The sequence below is a fragment of the Loxodonta africana genome, chromosome 9 (assembly GCF_030014295.1).
Source record: "Loxodonta africana isolate mLoxAfr1 chromosome 9, mLoxAfr1.hap2, whole genome shotgun sequence".
Taxonomy (NCBI): domain Eukaryota; kingdom Metazoa; phylum Chordata; class Mammalia; order Proboscidea; family Elephantidae; genus Loxodonta; species Loxodonta africana.
Window position 1 is genome coordinate 43,153,776 of NC_087350.1, and position 24,112 is coordinate 43,177,887.

Sequence of the window (24,112 nt, forward strand, 5' to 3'; positions counted from 1 at the left end):
AGCTGCAGCATGAATCCTTGTATCAGTGGCTCTATGCATGCACAGCTCACACCTCATGCAAAAAAAAGGAGCTCAGTGATCCTTGAATATCAAATACGAATGAAGTCCAAAGTAGGCATAGTTTATTTTTAAAAGCAGACTCTTAGAATGTGCTGTTTATGTGCATTATAGTTTTTCTGGGGGGTATTTGTTTATTTTAAAACAAGATTCCGCTCAGGAAAATAAACTCCAAAGAACAGATAATGTTTTTTCAAAGTACTACAGGGAAGAACTAAAACCCTTTCTGCCCCTCTAATATGGGGGCAGAGGGGATTATAAGCCTCAGTTGGAGGACGATAGATCAATGTTAAAAAAAAAAAAAAAAAAGATACAGGGCTTTTGTGCATCAAAGGACTTTATCAACAAAGTAAAGAGACAACCTCCAGAATGGGAGAAAATATTTACAAACCATATATACGATAAGAGTTTAATATCCAGAATACATAAGGAACTATAACTGAACAAAAAACAACCTGATCAAAAAATAGGCAAAGGACTAAAGAAGATATACAAATGACCAACAAACACAGGAAAAGGTATTCAACATCATTAGTTATTAAAGAAATACAAATAAGCCACAGTGAGATACTTCAGCCCCACTACTAGTTTCTGTCTGTTTCACCTCCACTAGGATGGCTATTATAAAAAAATGGAAAATAACAAGTGTTAGCGAGGATGTGGAAAAATTGGAACCCTCATCCATTGCTGGTAGGATTGTAAAATGGTGCAGTTGCTGTGGAAAACAGTCCTCAAAAAGTTAAACATAGAATTACCATATTACCCAACAATTCCACTCCTAGGTCTATACCCAAGAGAATTGAAAGCAGTGATTCAAACAGGTACTTGTACACCAGTGTTCACTGCAGGATTGTTCACAATAGCCAAAAGGTGGAAACAACCCAAATGTCCATCAGCAGATGCATGGATGAACAAACTGCAATATATTCCTACCAGGAAAAAAAAACTCTTTGCCGTCAAGTCTATTCCAACTCATAGTGACCCTATAGGACAGACTACAACTGCCCCATAGAGTTTCCAAGAAGTGACTGGCGGATTCAAACTGCCAAGCTTTTGGTTAGCAGCTGAGCTCCTATCCACTGCACCACCAGGGCTCTGCAATGAAATATTATCTAGCCTTAAGGAAAAATGAAGTTCTGATACATGCTACCACATGGATAAACTTTGAAAACATGCTGAGTGAAAAAAAGTCAGACACAAAAGGACAAATATTGTATGATCCCACTTGCATGAAATATCCAGAATAGGCAAATTCATAGAGACCAAAGTTTATTGTTACCAGGGGCAAGTGGAAGGTCCCTGGGTAGCGTAAATTATGCTAACTACTAACCTAAAGGTTGGCAGTCTGAACTCAGCCAGTGGCACTGGAAGAAAAGGCAATCTGCTTTTGTAAAGATTACAGCCTAGAAGAACCCTGTGGACCAGTTCTGCTCTGTCATACGTGGGGTCTCTATGAGTTGGAATCAACTCAACGACAAAGGGTTTGGTTGTTTTTTGGTTTAGGGGCAGGTGAAAGGGGGAAATGGGAGGTATTAAGGGGTATTGCGTTTCTCTTAAAGGTGAAAAAATTTAGAAACAGTGGTGATGATTACACATGATGAGCATAATTCACTGAATTGTACACATAAAAATGGTCAAATTGACAAATGTATTCGGCCACCATAAAAAAGATAATGTAATGTCATATCTTAAAATATATAATGTGAGTAGCAAAATCCTTTGACTATCAACTCCATCTGAAATATAATATATATCCCAAGACATTAAGTCAGAATGGAATTAAGAAAGTATTGAAGTAAAAGCTTCTATCAAAGCTATTTATAAAGAAATTTGAAAACAGTTGTTTTTAAAAAAGACGGAGAATTATTAAGGGTATTGCTCCTTCAGGATTTGCATAATTAAGGTAACATGCGAGATTTCTTTTTTAGTTAAAGGGGGAAAAAAGGAATTGGAAGCCTCAGCATACATTTGCCCTGTGTAACATGGAAATGACACTGAGTGATACGTTTCAAAATTCTAAACGTGATAGGTATTAGTAAGAACAGCCTCTGTTATCTGTTTGTCATATATCTGCGTTATGAAGAATGACGTAATTGTAAGAGCTAGTGATCTGTCACCCAAATTGTGGCAGATTTTGCTATTCAAGAGAAGTAAGTTTTTAATATTTTTAACTGAGTTGCTACTCTCATTAGGTATTTCAGTCAACCCTGTCCTTCAACCATTAGCTTTGGGCAGGAGAGGAATCTTCACATCATTTATCACTGAATTTATGTAGTGTTCCAACAGCTGGTAACAGGAATAAGGGCAATATCCATCTGTTTCGGAACAACCCGAAGTGCAGTGAATTTCCGTAGTGTCTTTAAGCGCCTACTAGTGGCCTTACTCTTCCCCATTTGACTTTTACTGTGGAAATTTTCTAGCACACAAGTAAACGTAGTCCCTCATGTGTCATCATCCAGCTTCAGTAACCATCAATGTTCTATCGTTATTATTTTATGTATCTCTCCCTTGCTCTTTTTTTAAAAAAAATTGTGCTCTCGATGGTGGTAAATGTTAGCAGTGATAAATTGCGAAAGTTAGAAATTGGTTCTGAACGAGGGCAATTTAGATGAGCAAGAGAGATGTTAATGGAAACTCTGCCCCTGAAAGTAAATTATATTTTTCTCTTTTTCTAATGTAGGACTGAAGTTTTAACCAAAAGGATGACTAATGGTCAGGATGTATACCGGGGAGTCAATGCCCTGCAGGCCAAAATCAACCTTATTGAAAGGTACAGAAATAGGAATTGACGATATTTAACTGCTTTTCTCTCTAGCCAAAATGCAGTTGTTAAGACAGCAGGGTCTGCATTGAGATTACTAAAGTTCAGATCTGTTCAGCACTTTTCACTTGTATGACCTCGAGTATGTTACCTCTCAAGCTTCTGTTTAATCATCTTAAATGATACTGGTAATGGTAGTGACTACCTCTGTTGTTGCTGGGAAGATGAAATGTTGCATGTAAAACAGTGTAGTTATTTTAGTCCTTGAAACTTCTTCTGTGGTTATGTTATTTCCATCTATTGGAAAATTGAGGTGAATAATTCAGGCAAAGCCTTGCTGCTCTCGAGTACGCATTTGTTGGTGTCACTGTTGCTGGGTTTTTGTTTTTGTCTTTGCAATCATGGTCCATGCAGAGCCTTCTACTAGGTGTTTGAAGGGCCAAAAGGGAAAGGGAGGTGTGGACCTGTTTTATGAAGGGTGCTCGTCTAGGAGACCTGGGCTGATGCTGGGCTCATGTTGAATGAATAACAACAAAGCAGAAGAAACTTTTGGATTCTGGTCACCCTCTCCCATTTCATTCTCCCTGCTTTATGTCATGAGCTCTGCTTTAAGTTCATTGGTGTGCTTCCTGATTCTTCACACTGGCTGGCTGGCTATGCCTCCGCCCTTTTTTTCCCTGCTAGGGAGACAGCTTAGAACAGCAGATCCAAGGAGGACATCTCAAGTCAGGCAGGCCTGGGTTCCATATTAGTCATGTAACCTTGAGCCAGCTACTCTATCCCTCAGCTCCAGTTTCCTTGTCTGTAGAATGAGGATAATCCCCCCAATCTCATCAGGTGTTTTTGAGGATTACTGTAAATGAGTTAGTGGATTTAAAGGATTTAATAGTGTTGGGCGCATAGTAAGTGCTGAGTATAGATGTACTATTACTGTGTCTGCATTGAGTGGTGAGTTGTGTTTATGAGTAGGGTAAAGCAAAATGGTTTGGTGGGAGGTGCAAAGGACTCAGCAGGAGGAGAGTTGGCTTTTCAGTCCACCTTAGGCTAGGGTGCTGACCTTACGGCCTGTGCAATGAAGGGGCTGGAATGGGGGCTGAAAGTGCTGGTGCCTTCGAGCTATTAGTGTTCTGTGAGTCCATGAAAATGTCCATCATGTTGATTTTATTTTTGAAAACTTAATTTTTAATTTTTCTTGTAGGTTGTATAAAATAAATGTGGAAGATTCTAATGAAATAGATTGGGAAGACCTTGCCAGTGCCATAGGGTAAGACCATTTGTTTAATATTAAGCTAATTATAAGAGATGACTTAATACAACAACAAGAAGAATAAAAGAAATTACTTTTAAAAAGAGAGAGATGACTTAATAAATGACTGCCTATCAGATTTTGAAAAGTGAGGCTGAAATTCATACTGCATATGGAATTTTGTATCAGTGGCTAAAATTCATCGTATTTGCTAGAAAACCAATCCAATGTAATACAATAAACTTTAAAGCAAAGTGTACCTAAAAGTTCTGATCTGCTAGGTAGACAAGGTTTCCATGGCCCTAGATATATCATTAATTTGCTATGTTTTTCATTTTTCTTCAGATTTTTCTTTGGCTGTCCTATAAATTAAATCATCATACCTAAAGTGTTCTGTGATCACAGATTTTAGGTTGAGCAAAATGCCTGTGGCCCTCCACCTATCCCACCTGTTTGAATTCTCCAGTTTAAAAATAACTGTGATAAGGAAGTATTGCCATACAATCAAATTGGCATTTGCAGGAGATGGGGGTGAGAGGAGATTATAGATACCTTGCTTTAGTAGTAAGGTAGTGAATTGTTCTAGCACATACACTTCATCCAGACTAATTATTGGAAAATTAAAGGCCCAGAATTATTCCACGTCTACCAAATAGGAGCCCCTATATTCCAGAGATTTTTCTAGGCTCTAGAGCTGTGGCAGGGGGCGGTGGTGGTTCAGTGATAGAATTCTTGCCTTCCACACAGGAGAACCAGGCTTCATTCCTAGTCAGTGTACCTCATGTGCAGCCACCACCCATCTGTCAGTAGAGGCTTGCATGTTGCTATGATGCTGAACAGGCTTCAACAGAGCTTCCAGACTAAGATGGAGTAGGAAAAAAGGTCTGGTGATCTACCTCCATAAACCAGCCAATGAAAAGTCTATGGATCACAACAGCCCGATCCTCAACCGTTCATTGGGGTGGTGCAGTACTGGACAGAGTGTTGTTTCATTGTGCATGATGTCACCTTGAGTCAGGGGCTTACTGGACGGCAGCTAACAACAACAGAGATATGACAAAGAAAAAAGATAAATCGCCTGCCCTATGGAGCTTCCATTCCATAGATACAAATACCATAGGATTAACCTAAAAACTCAAAACAAACTACATCAACAATAATGTTGCCAAACTTACAATTACTTCATTCATTTACTTAACAAATATTTATTGACCACCTTCTATATGCCAGGTACAAAAGATAGTGGTGAATAAGGACACTAGTAAGTCTCATTTAGTTATAATGAGATTTTAAACAAATAAGCTCATTTCAGATGGTGATGAGTACACAAAAAAGAAAAGAAAAATGCAGTGGAAGCAATTGGGGCAATCAGATAGAGTGGTTAGGGAAGACCTCTCTAAGTGGCACTGTGTCCTCCAGGGATTGGTCCCTCCTGATAACATGTCCAAAGTATGTGAGATGAAGTCTCGCCATCCTTGCTTCTAATGAGCATCCTGGCTGTACTTCTTCCAAGTCAGATGTGTTTGTTCTTCTGGCAGTCCATGGTATATTCAGTATTCTTTGCCAGTATCACAATTCAAAGGCGTTAATTCTTCGGTCTTCCTTAGTCATCGTCCAGCTTTCTCATGTACACGAGGCAATTAAAAATACCATGGCTTGGGTCAGGTGCACCTTAGTCCTCAAAGTGAGATCTTTGCTTTTTGACAGTTTTTTTTTTTTTTCAGTTTTTTTGCAAACTTTTTATTAGGAAAATTTTCAATGTATGCTAAGTAAATAAACCCCCATGCACCCCTCAGTTCACTGCAGCAACTGTCAACACTCAGCCAGGCTTACCTTATCTCTGCATTCATCCATTTCAGACACCACACTTTTGTTTTTTTCATAATTTCATAGGTAGATTTTACATACTTTACAGATTCAGTATATTTCAAAATTACAAATAAACATTCCCTCTGATTGAGTAGTTTTATTTCTAGAAACATATATTACAGTATAAATTCACAGATGCATTAATGACTTGTGTACAAGATTATTTACTTCAGCAGTGTTTTTAGGAGAACAACCTAAGCATGCATTAATAGACGACATCACGTTCTACCCACATGATGAAATACTTCATGGCTGCAAAAAGAAATGAGGAAGCTCATTAAGTTCTGGTGCACAGAGAGTTCCAGGATATATTGTTAGATGGAAAAACAAGGTATAAAACTGTGGATGGTCTTCCAGCATTATTTAAACAAAAAAGAACATACTACGGGTGTGTTGCATCTGAAACCTCCACTTTGCTGTGGACAAAGTAAATTGGACCAACCCTTCCCCCACTGCACTTCCCACTGAAGGCACCTAGAAAAGATGCATAAAATGAGTGCAAAGTCTCTTAAAGGCTTCAGAGAGCTAACAGGTGGTGAAAATAATACAAAGAACTCCCATATACCCTTCACAGCCATAACCACCAATTCTGAACATTTTGCAACATTTGTTTTGTCATTCTCCCTTCCTTCCCCATCCCTCCAAGGGAATATGACTTTTCCCTTAGCTGTTTGAGAGTTTAACTGGCAACAACACGTCCTGAACAAGGATGTTATTTTCCGTAGCCACAGCACAATTATCATATTCAGGAATTTAACATTGGTAAAATACTGCTAATACTGCTACCTAAAACACAGTCTGCATTCAGATTTCGCCAAATGTCCCAATAAAGTCCTTCACAGCGATTTTCATCTGTTCCAAGATCCAGTCCAGGATCACACATTGCATTTAATTGTCATCTCTCCTTACTGTCTTCTAATCTGTAAAGTTCCTTTGCCTTTGTCTTTGAGGACATTGAAATTTGAGAAGAATACAGGCTAGTTTTGTAGAACATCCCCCCACTGGAGTTTGTTGGATGTTTCTAATTATAAGATTCAGGTGATGGGTTTTAGGCAGGGATACAACACAGGCAGTGTTATGTATGCCTTTATCACTGCATCACATTACGAGGCTAATGGTGCTAAGTTTGATCATTTGGCTAAGATGGTACCTGACACGTTTCCCCACTGTATAAAAGTACCCCTTTTCCCTTAGTGATTAAGAAATGGCTGTGGGGAGACACTCTTGAGACTGTATAAATAGACCCTGTTCCTCTTCAAGCTTTCATTTCACTCAGTGGTTTCTGTGTAGCCTCATTTGCATTTCTTATCTGAGGAGTGAAACTGAACATCACTTTCATATGTTAATTAGCTACTTCTGTTTGCCTTCACTGTGAGCCTTCATTGCATATAGTTCTCACATTTTCTATCACTTCCTGCTATTGAAGAACGAGGCCACCACACTTAATGTCTGAATTTATTGCTTGTTAAGCAAGGAGGAGCTATATTTGCAAAGCACAGTCTCTCTAAACAAAGCAGATTGTTGAGAAATGTGGCTCAGGGACTGGTGGACTTTCAGAAAGGAGAGTGTTGAGGGATTGTTTGGGCTTTGTTGTGGAAGTGTTTACATTGGAGCAAGGCTGCAGCCTCCTGGCTGACCCTCTCTCAAGTGTGGTTACTGATGGCCAGCTGTTGATCCTTTAGAAAGGCTTTAAACCTGTTCCGATGGTTAGTTATTAACAATTTGGGATTATGGCCAAAGGACAATCAGTCTTTTTCTTTCTTGGACTTGGAGAATTGGAGTATTTTTAGTGACTTCTCACAAACCCTGCCAGGAATCACAGACACGTGCCAATGGTTCCAAACTCTTTCTTCTTATTAGTTCAGCTGAGAGGCAGGGCCCACACTCTTCAGTCCCGTGGGTTCCTAAGAGATGAGAGTGTCAGAAGCTTTGAAAGAGGTGACTCTAATGTGCACCGCACCAGCTCCTGTCTTGAGAAGTGCTCACATTGACGTCTTCCCTTTTCAGTCTCAAACCACTTTTTAGAAACTTTCCATTAAACTTTCGTGTATTTTGTGACATTGCTTCAGAACATAGGTTTTTGTTTTTATTAAAATGGGTTTTTAATGACTTTAATTAAAATTATATTAAATATTATTTTACTTAAGATTTATATAATCTCAAAGCTGTTAAAGTAGAGAGTATAGCATCTAGATAGTATATTCCTAAAGTTTTGGTAATGGATTGAAACAAGGCAAATTAATGATATTAAGGTCCAGTTTCTTCAAATTTTTAAAGCCTGTTTTGTGTATTACTTAGGCAGGATTTAAAGAAAGCATCTCCACCAAATAAGATATAATACCTAACCGGTTTTAAATGTCCACATCATTGTTGTTCTTTCTCAGAGTTGGGCTTGTTTCTGCAGAACATCCACACTGGGTGCACAGCATTATGGGGAGAAGACAGGCATAGGGATGTCCTAGAGCTCAAGCTTTGGAGTCCCACAGCCCTGGCGCTGAGCCCTGGCACTCTGCTTACTAGCTAGCCGTCCTTGGGCAGGTCGTTACCTAAGTTTTCTCGAACTGTGGTCTCTTCAACTACAAAAAAGCTTCATAGGGCTGTGGTAAGGACTACGGGAGACAATGCAACAACATGTCCTAAATAAGGATGTTATTTTTTTATTGCTGTTATTTTTTTTCCTTTCTAAAGTGAGGCACCTCTATCTTTCGATCAAAGTAATAAGATTTATAAGCTAAAAGCTACTTGTGTTCCCTTTTGGCAGAAAAAGACATTTCCAGGTCAGTATTCTTAATATTTGAATAGTTAAGAACACAGAATATGGCGCCACATACATGTAGTTTGACCTTGGGCAAGTTATGTGACTTCTGGGAGCCTCAGGTTTGTCCATCGTAAAATGGTGAAAACTGTAAAATTCTTAGTTAGTGGTTGCTATGATGAAGAGATCAGAAGGACCTGATCATCTTTTATCTCTATATTGTTGTTGTTCAGTGTCGTTGAGTTGATTTCAACTCCTATCGACCCATGTGACAGAGTAGAACTGCCCTGTAGGGTTTTCTTGGCTGTAATCTTTATGGAAGTAGATCACCAGCTCTTTCTCCTGCAGAGCAGCTGGGTGGATTCGAACCACCAACCTTTCAGTTAGCAGCCAAACTGTTTGCACACTAGAGGTCCTATCTCTACACACTTAACAGATTAAATTATTTACAAAAACCATTTTAACAACTAAATTAGTTAATTTCTGAAAAAAGATGTTACACTTTTATTGTTCAAGAAAAAAAGTGTCCCGGAAGTTAGTGATTTTTACTTTTAAAACAACTTACGGTCTGGTTGTTTCTGTTCTTACCGTTATAAATCGAAAATGATAAGCATCTGCTTTTTCCTTTTTTAGCTTTGCAAGATAAAAAAGGAGGGCACATCTGCCTTCGAGTGGTGCCAGATATATATTCATCCTAAATGTGTGGTTAAGAGTGGAGGAGTTGGAGTCAGAGTACCCAGTTCACTTACCCCTTATTAGCTGTATGTTGTTGTTGTTTGTTGGATGCCATTGAGTCGATGATGACTCATAGCAATCCCATGTGACAGAGTAGAACTGCCCCACAAGGTTTTCTTGGCTGTAATCTTTGTAGGAACAAATCGCCAGGTCTTTCTCCCACAGAGCCGCTGGGCAGGTTCCAACCTTTGGGTTAGCAGCCCACACCTTAACCATTGTGCACCAGGGCGCCTTTATTAGCTGTCTGGCCTTCGGCGACTTCTCTTCGCTCATCTCCAAAATGAGGGATAGTAGTAGTAGCCGCTTCATGGAGTTGTCATGAGGGTTATTAGTACCCGTAAAGTGCTCAGGGCAGGGCCAAGGACATGGTAACATCATGTCAGCTGGTAGTATATTTTGTCTTCCTGACAAATAAATTAATTTAAACAAAATCCATGTTATTGCATTACTTATTTTCCTTCTCCCTTTTTTTTAACTGAACGAACAATAGCTTTTCATATGCATCTTATTTTTATCACATAGTTATAGACATAATTATTTCATATTTGGATAAGAAAACTACTTATGTCTGTAGACCTCATCTTAAAATAAATGTATTTATATTTAGCTCACTTTATTGAAATGGTAAATTTGTAAATTGACTGCCTTTTTTTTTTTTCCTTTCTAAAGTGATGTTCCTCCATCTTTTGTTCAAAGTAAATTTTATAAGCTAAAAGCTACCTGTGTTCCCTTTTGGCAGAAAAAGACTTTTCCAGGTCAGTATTCTTAATATTTGCATAGTTAAGAACACAGAATATGGTGTCACATACATGTAGTGTGACCTTGGGCAAGTTACATGACCCCTGGGAGCCTCAGGTTTGTCTATCGTAAAATGGTGAAAACTGTAAAATTATAATCCCTACCTGATAGGATTCTCAAAAGTATTAGATTCAATAACATTTGAATAATACATGTTCAGCACAGTATCACTACTGCTGCTACCGTCATCCTGTCCCCCACCCTGATTCTAGAAAGAATGTAAGATGCAAATTCCTTCTTGGTAGTCATTTGTAGGTGGTTTAGATATGTGTTTCCCATATTTGGATCATCTGAGTTTGTGTGGAAAGCTTATTAAAAATACAGATCCCTGGGCCTCATCCTAGACCTGCAGAAACCTAAGCTCCAGGGATGGGGTCCCATGTCTAGATGTTCTTTAACTAGCTTTCAGGTGAGTCTCATGTGATCTGCGTAGCACCAGTGCGTAGGAACCGCTGGTTTCGATGGCCTTGTATCCTGGGGTGTGTACTGAAGTAATTCTTGGCATTCTGCAGACATCACCACCTAGTTTTGAATCCTGGCTCCACTAACTCTATGACCTTGGGCAACCTTCTTAATGTCTTCATCCCTTGGTTTCCTCATTTGAAAAATAGTGCCTACCTTATAGGATGTTTATTAGGATTAACTGAGTGCATGTAAGTAAACCACTTAGAAGAAAACCTTGCACACAGTAATTATAATAGCAGTGTATTATTATTATTTATACCCTATATCCTTTGGCCGTGATAAGAGGCTTTGTACAGAAAAATAATTTCGAAATTAAATTTCTTTTCTTTAGAGATTATAGACTACCTTTATGAAACCAGTCTACCTTTGCTTAAAGAAAAGTTAGAAAAGAAGATAGAGAAAGAAGGCACTGAAATCCGGACTCCTGCAGCACCAAAGCAAGTTTTCCTTTTTCAAGACATCTTTTATAGTGAAGACGATAGTGAGGGAGAAGATGTAAATGAAAAATGTTAAGCAGAGGTCACCATTTTCTTGTCCTTTTTTTCTATCTGATTGTATTTATATACATGTATTAACAGAGCTCCTTTCAGTATTGGTGTTTATTAAAGAATGCACAATGGCCTGGGAAGGATATGAAAATCATTTATATTCTGGAACATTAGTAACTTATTAATGCATTCATATTAAAGTTTGTTTCAGTGTATGTAGAAAGAAGAGCATATGAGATGATTCAATATTTCTGTGCCATTTTTTTGAAAATACAAGTAACAGTTTAATAAAACAAAATATCCCTAGTCTCTCTGATTGCAGCAGAAGGCGGAGTCACGTCTTACGAACATTGAACATTTCGTTATGCGGACTCCACTGTATGTGCTCAGCAAAAATGAGAAAGTTCGCAATATTTATAATACATGCCATTTTGCTCTGTTTTTCTGGTTGTTTATATATGTATGTTCTCAGGATATATAAGCATTAGGTGCGAGTTGTGAATCTGCTGTATCCTCAGACTGGCCTCCGTTCCTGCTTACCTATCACAGTGTGTGCATCTCATCTTCCTGAGTAGGATTCCAGCGTTTAAACATGCGTGTTTTTTATACAAGATGCCCTCTGAAAGCAAGTTACCAAATTCATTTGATTTTGAACTGAAAAAAAAAAAAAACCAGCAGTGAATTGTTGCTTGTAGAAAAACTTATTTCTCATTTTATCATTTTCCTTTAAAAACTATTAATGGCTTTGTTAGACTTACTGAAAAATGGTATGTCAGTCTCACACTCAGCTCACACCTAATAGATTTTCAGTGATATTTTTAACATTGGGCTAGTGTGTTAGTGGCGGGGGGAGGGGAGCCACTGTAGATATTTCAGAGAAGGATTTAATATAGGTATTTGGATTACAAAATAGGATAGGATAAAGGAGGAAAGGGGGGTAGGCTGAATTACCCAGAGATCAGGAATTGTGGGGAAGCTGCTGCAGCCCCCTGTAAGGCCTGCACTAATCTGCCTCATGGGGGTCCCTGGGTAGCATAAACAGTTAAACACTCGACTCCTAGCTGAAAGGTTGGCAGTTTGAACCCCTCCAGAGGAGTCTTGAGAGACAGTCCTGGTGATCTGCTTCCAAAAGTTGACAGCCTTAAAAACCCTGTGGAGCAGTTCTACTCTGCACACACAGAGTCATCATGAGTTGGAATTGACTCAATAGCAACAAGCTATACCATCCTGCCTCTGGCTGAGCCCCAAACTCTGGGGTGGCTGCTGCTGCTGCTGCTGCTGCTGCTTCAGCCACTGTCACCACTGCCCTTGCAGGGGCCTGTGCTCCTCTCTCCCTTCGCTGCCACATGGCCACCTCAGGAACCTGTCATGTCCGGGGAACACAGCGGCTTCTGCCTCCCTCCTGCCTTCTCGTCTCTCATGAGTGCCTCCGACAGGCAGCCCCTTAGCAGGCAAGAGAGACTGGGAAATAAAGTTGTCAGGCATCTGTCCCTCTCTGTATAAGGGAGAGCATAGAAAGGAAACTAAGGGTTAACCGTGTCCAGTAGAGTGATATCACTATCTGTGCTAAGATGCAACGCCATTGTCTTCTCAGTGTGCTCTCTGATGTCTTTTATAGAACAATTTATGATGTTTTGTTAGTTAATCTACAAAGCTAGGTATTTTTCCAAACCGGCCATTGTTGGAGAGGGAGGAATTCCGAGAAACAAGTTTAGGAGTCCCTGTTCATCACTACATCCCCAGTACCTATCATTAAACCAAAAAGCCAAACCCGTTGACGTCCAGTTGATTCTGACTCATAGCAACCGTATAGGACAGGGTAAAATGACCCCATAGAGTTTCCAAGGAGCACCTGGTGGATTTGAACTGCTGACCTTTTGGTTAGCAGCCGTACACCTATCATACTGCTGTGCAAATAATAGACATTCACTAAATAAATGAATATATTTTCTTTCCAGCAAACAGCATTTCCCCTTAGTCACTTCCTTCTGTCTCTCAAATATACCAAGCTTCATGCTAATGGAAATATAAATTGTATATTTTCTTTTGAAGAACAATCCAGTAAGATACATCAAAAGCCTTATGAAAGTACGTATTCTATGATCCAGCAATTTCACGTCTAGCAAATTCTCCAAGGAGATGTCTTAGTTGTCTAGTGCTGCTGTAACAGAAATACCACAAGTGGGTGGCTTTAACAAACAAATTTATTTTCTCACAGTTTAGGAGGCTAGAAGTCCAAATTCAGAGCATCAGCTCAAGGGGAAAGCTTTTCTCTCTCTGTTGGCTCTGGGGGAAGGTCCTTGTATCTTCCCAGCTTCTATTCCTGTGATCTTCGTGTAGCTTAGCATCTATCTTCCCCAATCTCTGCTTGCTTAATCTACTCCTTTTATATCTCAAAGGAGATTAACTCAAGACACACTGTATGCTAATACTGCCTCATTGACATAACAAACACAACCATCCCCAAATGGGATTATAAACATAACTCACAGTGACTCTATACAGAGTAGAACTGCCCCATAGGGTTTTCAAGGAGCACCTTGTGGATTTGAACTGCCAGCCTTTTGGCTAGCAGCCATATCTCTTAACCACTGTACCACCAGGGTTTCCAAACCATAACTACAGGGGTTAGGATTTACAACGCATTTTTGGTGGACACAATTCAGTGCATAGCAGGGGATAATAGAAATAGTATATAAAAATGGCACATTTATAATAGAGAAAAAATAGAAAAATGTACATGTTCCTTAATAGGAAACTTGTTAAATTATAGTATACTACTAGAATGGAAGATTATGTAGTAATTTAAAAAGATAATGGTAGATTTGATTGACATGAAAAGGTTAACATTATCAACTGAAATATTTCAGAAGAGTGTATTTTCTCTTTTTTGTAAAGTAAAAAAAAATGTAAAGGAAATTGTATATATAGATGCATTAAAAAATATGGGAGGAAATAAACCCAAAATGTCAACAGTGGTTCTCTCTGGGCAATGGGGTTGTGAGTTTATAGGTTAGGACTCTGAATTGTAATTGCCAGAGAGTTAGACTCAAAAAGACTTAAGGAATCTGAGTTCTCAAAACTGAAAGTCCAAAGGTACCACTAGTTTAAGTAAGGGTTGAGCCATCTACTCAGTGTCACCAAAGACCTGCTTTCTTGCTGATTCTCTGCTGTGCCTTCTGTGGAGTCCACTTACCTTCAGTCCACACAAGGTGACCCTTTGGCCCCCCATACCCTCATATAGCCACATGATTTTAGCAGTTCTGTTCCCCACAGGGGAAAATAGAGGGTCTCTTCTGATAAAAAAAAAAAACTAGGTTTTGCTCTTAGTGCCCAAATAAGATCTCATACCCAACTCTGAATGATCACTGTAGCCAAGGGGATAGGATTGGGTTCAACCAATCTGGGCTTATCTCTCAAGCTGGGATTTGGCTCACTATTGCTTGAATGGCCGAGAGGGTAAATACCCAGTGTAAAGTCCAGGTACCATCAGCAGAAGAAGGGATGAATGGACTCTGGGGAAGCAACCAGCAAATGCATTACAGTGGGTAAATTATTTGTGCTACAAATTTTATCCAATAAACTTGTGTACTTTGTAAAAGTTTTGTTCCTGTAACTTGTTCTCACCTGTATTTCTCATGCCCCTTCCCTCAAAAAAAAAAAAAAAAGCAAGCAGTGTAAATCTTATCTTGGCCAAACACTTACATAAAAAGAATCCAGAAATTTGGAAGAAAGGTAGAGTGTATACATCAAGTGCATCCAGGAAAAGATTAGGTTGTAAGGGGAAATAGTGAATTTTGTTGGGATATGTAGACTTTGAGGTACTGATGGGGCACATTTGAGAAGAGCCCCGGTCTGTGGTATGAAAAGAATGAACAAAAGAGAAGAGCCATGCTAGAGATACGTAGGTCCATGAAAGTGATGGTCGAAACCATGAAATGGGAGACATACTGAGTTTAGACAGAAAATAGCAAAGGAAGAAACCTCAAGTAACATCCGTACTTGGGGGGAAGTGGAGAGGAAGAGTAGACTCTGAACAGAAGTAAAGAAAGAAAAAATATCCATTGCTGGTGGAAATGCAAAATGATACAGCCGTTGTGGAAAACAGTGTGGCAGTTCCTCAAAAAATTAAAAATAGAACTACCGTATGACCCAGAAATTCTACTCCTAGATATATGCCCAAAACACTTGAAAGCAGAGACTCAAACAGAGATGTGTACACCAGTATTCATTGCAGCGCTATTCACAATAGCCAAAAGTTGGAAACAATATAAATGCCCATCAGCAGACGAATGAATAATAGTACATACAATGGAATACTACTCAGCCAAGAGGAGAAATGAAGTCTTGATACATGCCACAATATGGATGGAGCTTCAAGACATTATGCTGAAATAAGTCAATCACAAAAGGACAAATGTTGTATGACCTCACTTATATAAAAAGAAAAGGCGAAGAATACGAGAGGCGGAGCCAAGATGGCGGACTAGGCAGACGCTACCTCGGATCCCTCTTACAACAAAGACACGGAAAAACAAGTGAATCGATCACATACATAACAATCTACGAACCCTGAACAACAAACACAGATTTAGAGACGGAGAACGAACTAATACGGGGAAGCAGCGATTGTTTTCAGAGCCTGGAGCCAGTGTACCAGTCAGGTACGGCACAAGCACAGAGAGCTCCTCCACCCCCCTGAACTAACCTCGGGAGGGAGACCAGCCGGTTCCGCGGGCGGCGTGGGACGCAGCTGGTAGGAGAAGTCCCCGGGAGGCAGTGACTGGTCTTGGAGCAGGAAGAGCAGCGTCCCAGCTGGGGAACCGTCTCGCCGGGATTTGGACTGGACACAGGTATGGCATAAACACGGAGACCTGCTCCACCCCCCTGAACTAACCCCGGGAAGGGGCCCAGCCGGGTTGCGCGGGCAGCGTGGGACACAGCCGATAGGAGAAGTCCCCGGGAGGCAGCGACTGGTATTGGAGCGGGGAGAACAGCGTCCCAGCCGGGACACTCGGTCACGGCACAAGCACGGAGAGCTGCTCTACCCATCTGAACTAACCCCGGGAGGGGGCCCACCTGATTCGCGGAGGCAGCACGGCCACGCGGCTGGAGGGACAAGAAGTCCCCGGGAGGCAGTGACTGATTTTGGAGTCGAGAGTGCACCGTCCCAGTAGGGGAGCCTTGACGCTGGGCGTGGGGCTGGAAGCGGAGGATCTGATCGTGACTCCAGCGGGCCAGACCCCCCGGGGGCAATCTCCACACAACCAGCACATACAGGCGACGCGCCCGCGGGAATCTCAGATATAATAGTCATTCCGAGCAAGACAAGCAACTCTGGCTATATCCTGATGTGCTACTCTCCTATCTCTCTGTTCCCTCCCCCACCCTCCCCAGGCGGCTTCATTAACATCCGAATACCCTGAGCCAGAGGGAGAACTCTGATAGGGGTCTGACTGCATTTTTTTTTTTAGCAGATTTTCTGGAAAAACTAGTTTCCCAGTGATGGCTCGGAGACAACAATCCATATCAAACCACTTAAAGAAGCAGACCATGACAGCTTCTCCAACCCCCCAAACAAAAGAATCAAAATCTTTCCCAAATGAAGATACAATCCTGGAATTATCAGATACAGAATATAAAAAACTAATTTACAGAATGCTAAATTATATCACAAATGAAATTAGGATAACTGCAGAAAAAGCCAAGGAACACACTGATAAAACTGTTGAAGAACTCAAAAAGATTATTCAAGAACATACTGGAAAAATTAATAAGTTGCAAGAATCCATAGAGAGACAGCATGTAGAAATCCAAAAGATTAACAATAAAATTACAGAATTAGACAACGCAATAGGAAGTCAGAGGAGCAGACTCGAGCAATTAGAATGCAGACTGGGACATCTGGAGGACCAGGGAATCAACACCAACATAGCTGAAAAAAAATCGGATAAAAGAATTTAAAAAAATGAAGAAACCCTAAGAATCATGTGGGACTCTATCAAGAAGGATAACTTGCGAGTGATTGGAGTCCCAGAACAGGGAGGGGGGACAGAAAACACAGAGAAAATAGTTGAGGAACTCCTGACAGAAAACTTCCCTGACATCATGAAAGACGAAAGGATATCTATCCAAGATGCTCATCGAACCCCATTTAAGATTGATCCAAAAAGAAAAACACCAAGACATATTATCATCAAACTCACCAAAACCAAAGATAAACAGAAAATTTTAAAAGCAGCCAGGGAGAAAAGAAAGGTTTCCTTCAAGGGAGAATCAATAAGAATAAGTTCAGACTACTCAGCAGAAACCATGCAGGCAAGAAGGGAATGGGACCACATATACAGAACACTGAAGGAGAAAAACTGCCAGCCAAGGATCATATATCCTGCAAAACTCTCTCTGAAATATGAAGGCGAAATTAAGATATTTACAGATAAACACAAGTTTAGAGAATTTGCAAAAACCAAACCAAAGCTACAAGAAATACTAAAGGATATTGTTTGGTCAGAGAACCAATAATATCAGATATCAGCACAACACAAGGTCACAAAACAGAACGTCCTGATATCAACTCAAATAGGGAAATCACAAAAACAAACAAATTAAGATTAATTAAAAAAAAAATACCTATAACAGGGAATCATGGAAGTCAACAGGTAAAAGATCACAATAATCAAAAAGAGGGACTAAATACAGGAGGCATTGAACTGCCATATGGAGAGTGATACAAGGCGAGATAGAACAATACAAGTTAGGTTTTTACTTAGAAAAATAGGGGTAAATAATAAGGTAACCACAAAAAGGTATAACAACTCTATAACTCAAGATAAAAGCCGAGAAAAACGTAACGACTCAACTAACATAAAGTCAAACACTATGAAAATGAGGATCTCACAATTTACTAAGAAAAACGTCTCAGCACAAAAAAGTATGCGGAAAAATGAAATTGTCAACAACACACATAAAAAGGCATCAAAATGACAGCACTAAAAATTTATCTATAATTACCCTGAATGTAAATGGACTAAATGCACCAATAAAGAGACAGAGAGTCACAGACTGGATAAAGAAACACGATCCATCTATATGCTGCCTACAAGAGACACACCTTAGACTTAGAGACACAAACAAACTAAAACTCAAAGGATGGAAAAAAGTATATCAAGCAAACAATAAGCAAAAAAGAAGAGGAGTAGCAATATTAATTTCTGACAAAATAGACTTTAGACTTAAATCTGCCACAAAGGATAAAGAAGGACGCTATATAATGATAAAAGGGACAATTGATCAGGAAGACATAACCATATTAAATATTTATGCACCCAATGACAGGGCTGCAAGATACATAAATCAAATTTTAACAGAATTGAAAAGTGAGATAGATACCTCCACAATTATAGTAGGAGACTTCAACACACCACTTTCGGAGAAGGACAGGACATCCAATAAGAAGCTCAATAGAGACACGGAAGATCTAATTACAACAATCAACCAACTTGACCTCATTGACTTATACAGAACTCTCCACCCAACTGCTGCAAAATATACTTTTTTTGCTAGCACACATGGAACATTCTCTAGAATAGACCACATATTAGGTCATAAAACAAACCTTTGCAGAGTCCAAAACATCGAAATATTACAAAGCATCTTCTCAGACCACAAGGCAATAAAACTAGAGATCAATAACAGAAAAACTAGGGAAAAGAAATCAAATACTTGGAAAATGAACAATACCCTCCTGAAAAAAGACTGGGTTATAGAAGACATCAAGGAGGGAATAAGGAAATTCATAGAAAGCAACGAGAATGAAAATACTTCCTATCAAAACCTCTGGGACACAGCAAAAGCAGTGCTTAGAGACCAATTTATATCGATCAATGCACACATACAAAAAGAGGAAAGAGCCAAAATCAGAGAACTGTCCCTTCAACTTAAACAAATAGAAACTGAGCAACAAAAGAATCCATCAGGCACCAGAAGAAAACAAATAACAAAAATTAGAGCTGAACTAAATGAATCAGAGAACAGAAAAACAATTGAAAGAATTAACAAAGCCAAAAGCTGGTTCTTTGAAAAAATTAACAAAATTGATAAACCATTGGCTAGACTGACTAAAGAAATACAGGAAAGGAAACAAATAACCCGAATAAGAAACGAGAAGGACCACATCACAACAGAACCAAATGAAATTAAAAGAATCATTTCAGATTATTATGAAAAATTGTACTCTAACAAATTTGAAAACCTAGAAGAAATGGATGAATTCCTGGAAAAACACTACCTACCTAAAGTAACACATTCAGAAGTAGAACAACTAAATAGACCCATAACAAAAAAAGAGATTGAAACGGTAATCAAAAAACTCCCAACAAAAAAAAGCCCTGGCCCGGACGGCTTCACTGCAGAGTTCTACCAAACTTTCAGAGAAGAGTTAACACCACTACTTCTGAAGGTATTCCAAAGCATAGAAAATGACGGGATACTACCCAACTCATTCTATGAAGCCACCATCTCCCTGATACCAAAACCAGGTAAAGACATTACAAAAAAAGAAAATTACAGACCTATATCCCTCATGAACATAGATGCAAAAATCCTCAACAAAATTCTAGCCAATAGAATCCAACAACACATCAAAAAAATAATTCACCCTGATCAAGTGGGATTTATACCAGGTATGCAAGGCTGGTTTAATATCAGAAAAACCATTAATGTAATCCATCACATAAATAAAACAAAAGACAAAAACCACATGATCTTATCAATTGATGCAGAAAAGGCATTTGACAAAGTCCAACACCCATTTATGATAAGAACTCTTACCAAAATAGGAATTGAAGGAAAATTCCTCAACATAATAAAGGGCATCTATGCAAAGCCAACAGCCAATATCACTCTAAATGGAGAGAACCTGAAAGCATTTCCCTTGAGAACGGGAACCAGACAAGGATGCCCTTTATCACCGCTCTTATTCAACATCGTGTTGGAAGTCCTAGCCAGGGCAATTAGGCTAGACAAAGAAATAAAAGGTATCCGGATTGGCAAGGAAGAAGTAAAGTTATCACTATTTGCAGATGACGTGATTATATACACAGAAAACCCTAAGAAATCCTCCAGAAAACTACTGAAACTAATAGAAGAGTTTGGCAGAGTCTCAGGTTATAAGATAAACATACAAAAATCACTTGGATTCCTCTACATCAACAAAAAGAACACCGAAGAGGAAATCACCAAATCAATACCATTCACAGTAGCCCCCAAGAAGATAAGATACTTAGGAATAAATCTTACCAAGGATGTAAAAGACCTATACAAAGAAAACTACAAAGCTCTACTACAAGAAATTCAAAAGGACATACTTCAGTGGAAAAACATACCTTGCTCATGGATAGGAAGACTTAACATAGTAAAAATGTCTATTCTACCAAAAGCCATCTATACGTTTAACGCACTTCCGATCCAAATTCCAATGTCGTATTTTAAGGGGATAGAGAAACAAATCACCAATTTCATATGGAAGGGAAAGAAGCCCCGGATAAGCAAAGCACTACTGAAAAACAAGAAGAAAGTGGGAGGCCTCACTTTACCTGACTTCAGAGCCTATTATACAGCCACAGTAGTCAAAACAGCCTGGTACTGGTACAACAACAGGCACATAGACCAATGGAACAGAATTGAGAACCCAGACATAGATCCATCCACGTATGAGCAGCTGATATTTGACAAAGGACCAGTGTCAATTAATTGGGGAAAAGAAAGCCTTTTTAACAAATGGTGCTGGCATAACTGGATATCCATTTGCAAAAAAATGAAACAGGACCCATACCTCACACCATGCACAAAAACTAACTCCAAGTGGATCAAAGACCTAAACATAAAGACTAAAACGATAAAGATCATGGAAGAAAAAATTGGGACAACCCTAGGAGCCCTAATACAAGGTATAAACAGAATACAAAACATTACCAAAAATGATGAAGAGAAACCCGATAACTGGGAGCTCCTAAAAATCAAACACCTATGCTCATCTAAAGACTTCTCCAAAAGAGTAAAAAGACCACCTACAGATTGGGAAAGAATTTTCAGCTATGACATCTCCGACCAGCGTCTGATCTCTAAAATCTACATGATTGTGTTAAAACTCAACCACAAAAAGACAAACAACCCAATCAAGAAGTGGGCAAAGGATATGAACACACATTTCACTAAAGAAGATATTCAGGCAGCCAACAGATACATGAGAAAATGCTCTCGATCATTAGCCATTAGAGAAATGCAAATTAAAACTACGATGAGATTCCATCTCACACCAGCAAGGCTGGCATTAATCCAAAAAACACAAAACAATAAATGTTGGAGAGGCTGCGGAGAGATTGGAACTCTCATACACTGCTGGTGGGAATGTAAAATGGTACAACCACTTTGGAAATCTATCTGGCGTTATCTTAAACAGTTAGAAATAGAACTACCATACAACCCAGAAATCCCACTCCTAGGAATATACCCTAGAGATACAAGAGCCTTCATACAAACAGATATATGCACACCCATGTTTATTGCAGCTCTGTTTACAATAGCAAAAAGCTGGAAGCAACCAAGGTGTCCATCAACGGATGAATGGGTAAATAAATTGTGGTATATTTACACAATGGAATACTACGCATCGATAAAGAACAGTGACGAATCTCTGAAACATTTCATAACATGGAGGAACCTGGAAGGCATTATGCTGAGCGAAATGAGTCAGAGGCAAGAGGACAAATATTGTATAAGACCACTATTATAAGATCTTGAGAAATAGTAAACCTGAGAAGAACACATACTTTTGTGGTTACGAGGAGGGGAGGGAGGGAGGGTGGGAGAGGGTTTTTTTTATTGATTAATCAGTAGATAAGAACTGCTTTAGGTGAAGGGAAAGACAACACTCAATACATGGAAGGTCAGCTCAATTGGACTGGACCAAAAGCAAAGAAGTTTCCGGGATAAAATGAATGCTTCAAAGGTCAGTGGAGCAAGCACGGGGGTCTGGGGAACATGGTTTGCGGGGAGTTCTAAGTCAATTGGCAAAATAATTCTATTATGAAATCATTCTGCATCCCACTTTGAAATGTGGCGTCTGGGGTCTTAAATGCTAACAAGCGGCCATCTAAGATGCATCAATTGGTCTCAACCCACCTGGAGCAAAGGAAAATGAAGAACACCAAGGCCACACGACAACTAAGAGCCCAAGAGACAGAAAGGGCCACATGAACCAGAGACCTACATCATCCTGAGACCAGAAGAACTAGTTGGTGCCCGGCCACAATCGATTACTGCCCTGACAGGGAGCACAGCAGAGAACCCCTGAGGGAGCAGGAGATCAGTGGGATACAGACCCCAAATTCTCATAAAAAGACCAAACTTAATGCTCTGACTGAGACTAGAGGAATCCCGGCAACCATGCTCCCCAGACTTTCTGTTGGCACAGGACAGGAACCATCCCCGAAGACAACTCATCAGACATGAAAGGGACTGGTCAGCGGGTGGGAGAGTGACGCTGATGAAGAGTGAGCTAATTATATCAGGTGGACACTTGAGATTGTGTTGGCAACTCTTGTCTGGAGAGGGGATGGGAGGATAGAGAGAGAGGGAAGCCGGCAAAATTGTCAAGAAAGGAGAGACTGAAAGGGCTGACTCAAGAGGGGGAGAGCAATTGGGAGTAGGGAGTGAGATGTATGTAAACTTATATGTGACAGACTGATTGGATTTGTAAACGTTCACTTGAAGCTTAATAAAAGTTATTAAAAAAAAAAAAAGAAAAGGCAAATGTATAGAGAACAAAGTTCATTAGTGGTTACCAGGGGCAAGAGTGAGGAGGTAAAGGGGGGTTAATGGTGATGGAAAAATCACATTGATAAGGGTAGGGTTGCACAGCCAATTATTGTAATTGCCGTCCATAGTTGTACACCTGTAAAAAGTTGAATTGACAAAAGTTGTTTGATAGATGTATTTCCAACAAAGACCCAAAGAGAAAAAGAGTAGCTGCTGAGGCTGCTTATGTACAACCAAACACCTCATGGGATTTGATTCCTTGGTTTGGAGGTTTAGGGCCATGGTTTCATGGGACATCTAGTTTGTTGCATAGTGCCTGGGGTATTAAAAGCTTGCAAGCAGCCATCCAAGGCCCAAAAATTGGTCCCTATTTACCTGGAGCAACAGAGGAAGGAAAGTCACGAATAGGAGAAGGAAATGGAATGTGTAGCTAATTGCCTCCATGTTTTAGGCTCAGTTCTCTAGAGAAGCAAAACCAGTAAAGCATATAAATATATATAGAGAGAGAGATTTATATCAAGGAAATGGCTCACACGGTTGTAGACGTTGTAACATCCCAAGTCCATGGGTCAGGAAAGAGGCTTCTCCTGATTAACGTAGCCATATAGGCTGTCAGACCCAAGATCAGCAGGCTAGACCACAGGTAAGCTGCTAGCTCAAGTCCCGAGAACTGGAGGTCAGACGAACAAGAGCCAGCTGCAGGATGCAGAACAAGCAAAAGCCCTGAGCCCTGCCTAAATGTCTGCCCGCACTCGAGGAAGGCCACATGCTCAAGGAAACTCCCCTTCAACTGTTTGGCTGCTCACAGCAGATCCCATCGTGGGGTTGATCACATCAAATCTCAACAGGGAAGTGATCACAACATTATATGACTGCCAAAACACCAAGAATCATGACCCAGCCAAGTTGACACACAATCTTAACCATCACACTCCATGAACTGCTTCCTTTGCCATGAGACAGAAGAACTGGATGGTGCCCGAATACTATTACCGGACATTTTGATCAAATATTCCACGGTAGAATCCTGATCAAAAGGGCGGAAATGCAGAAGAATTTAAAAATTCTCATGGACTCTAGACTTTCTGAAGCCATGGAGGGTGGATGAACCCCTGAAACTA

General features: G+C 39.8%; 1 protein-coding gene across 6 annotated transcripts in view; it reads left to right on the forward strand.

The window, feature by feature from the left end:
• Positions 1 to 14,822, forward strand: part of TTF1 (transcription termination factor 1) — a 43,890-nt gene extending 29,068 nt beyond the window's left edge. For 5 of the 6 annotated variants that reach the window (XM_064291269.1, XM_064291270.1, XM_023544792.2 and 2 more), the window contains 4 exons: positions 2,738 to 2,827; positions 4,017 to 4,082; positions 10,093 to 10,178; positions 11,018 to 14,822. In XM_064291269.1, the coding sequence (XP_064147339.1) occupies positions 2,738 to 2,827; positions 4,017 to 4,082; positions 10,093 to 10,178; positions 11,018 to 11,199 (424 nt within the window). In that variant the 3' untranslated portion in view covers positions 11,200 to 14,822. Of the gene's footprint in view, positions 1 to 2,737; positions 2,828 to 4,016; positions 4,083 to 10,092; positions 10,179 to 11,017 lie in introns of those variants that run through there. The other variant, XR_010322977.1, reaches the window with a different exon arrangement.
• The last annotated feature ends 9,290 nt before the right edge of the window (positions 14,823 to 24,112 follow it).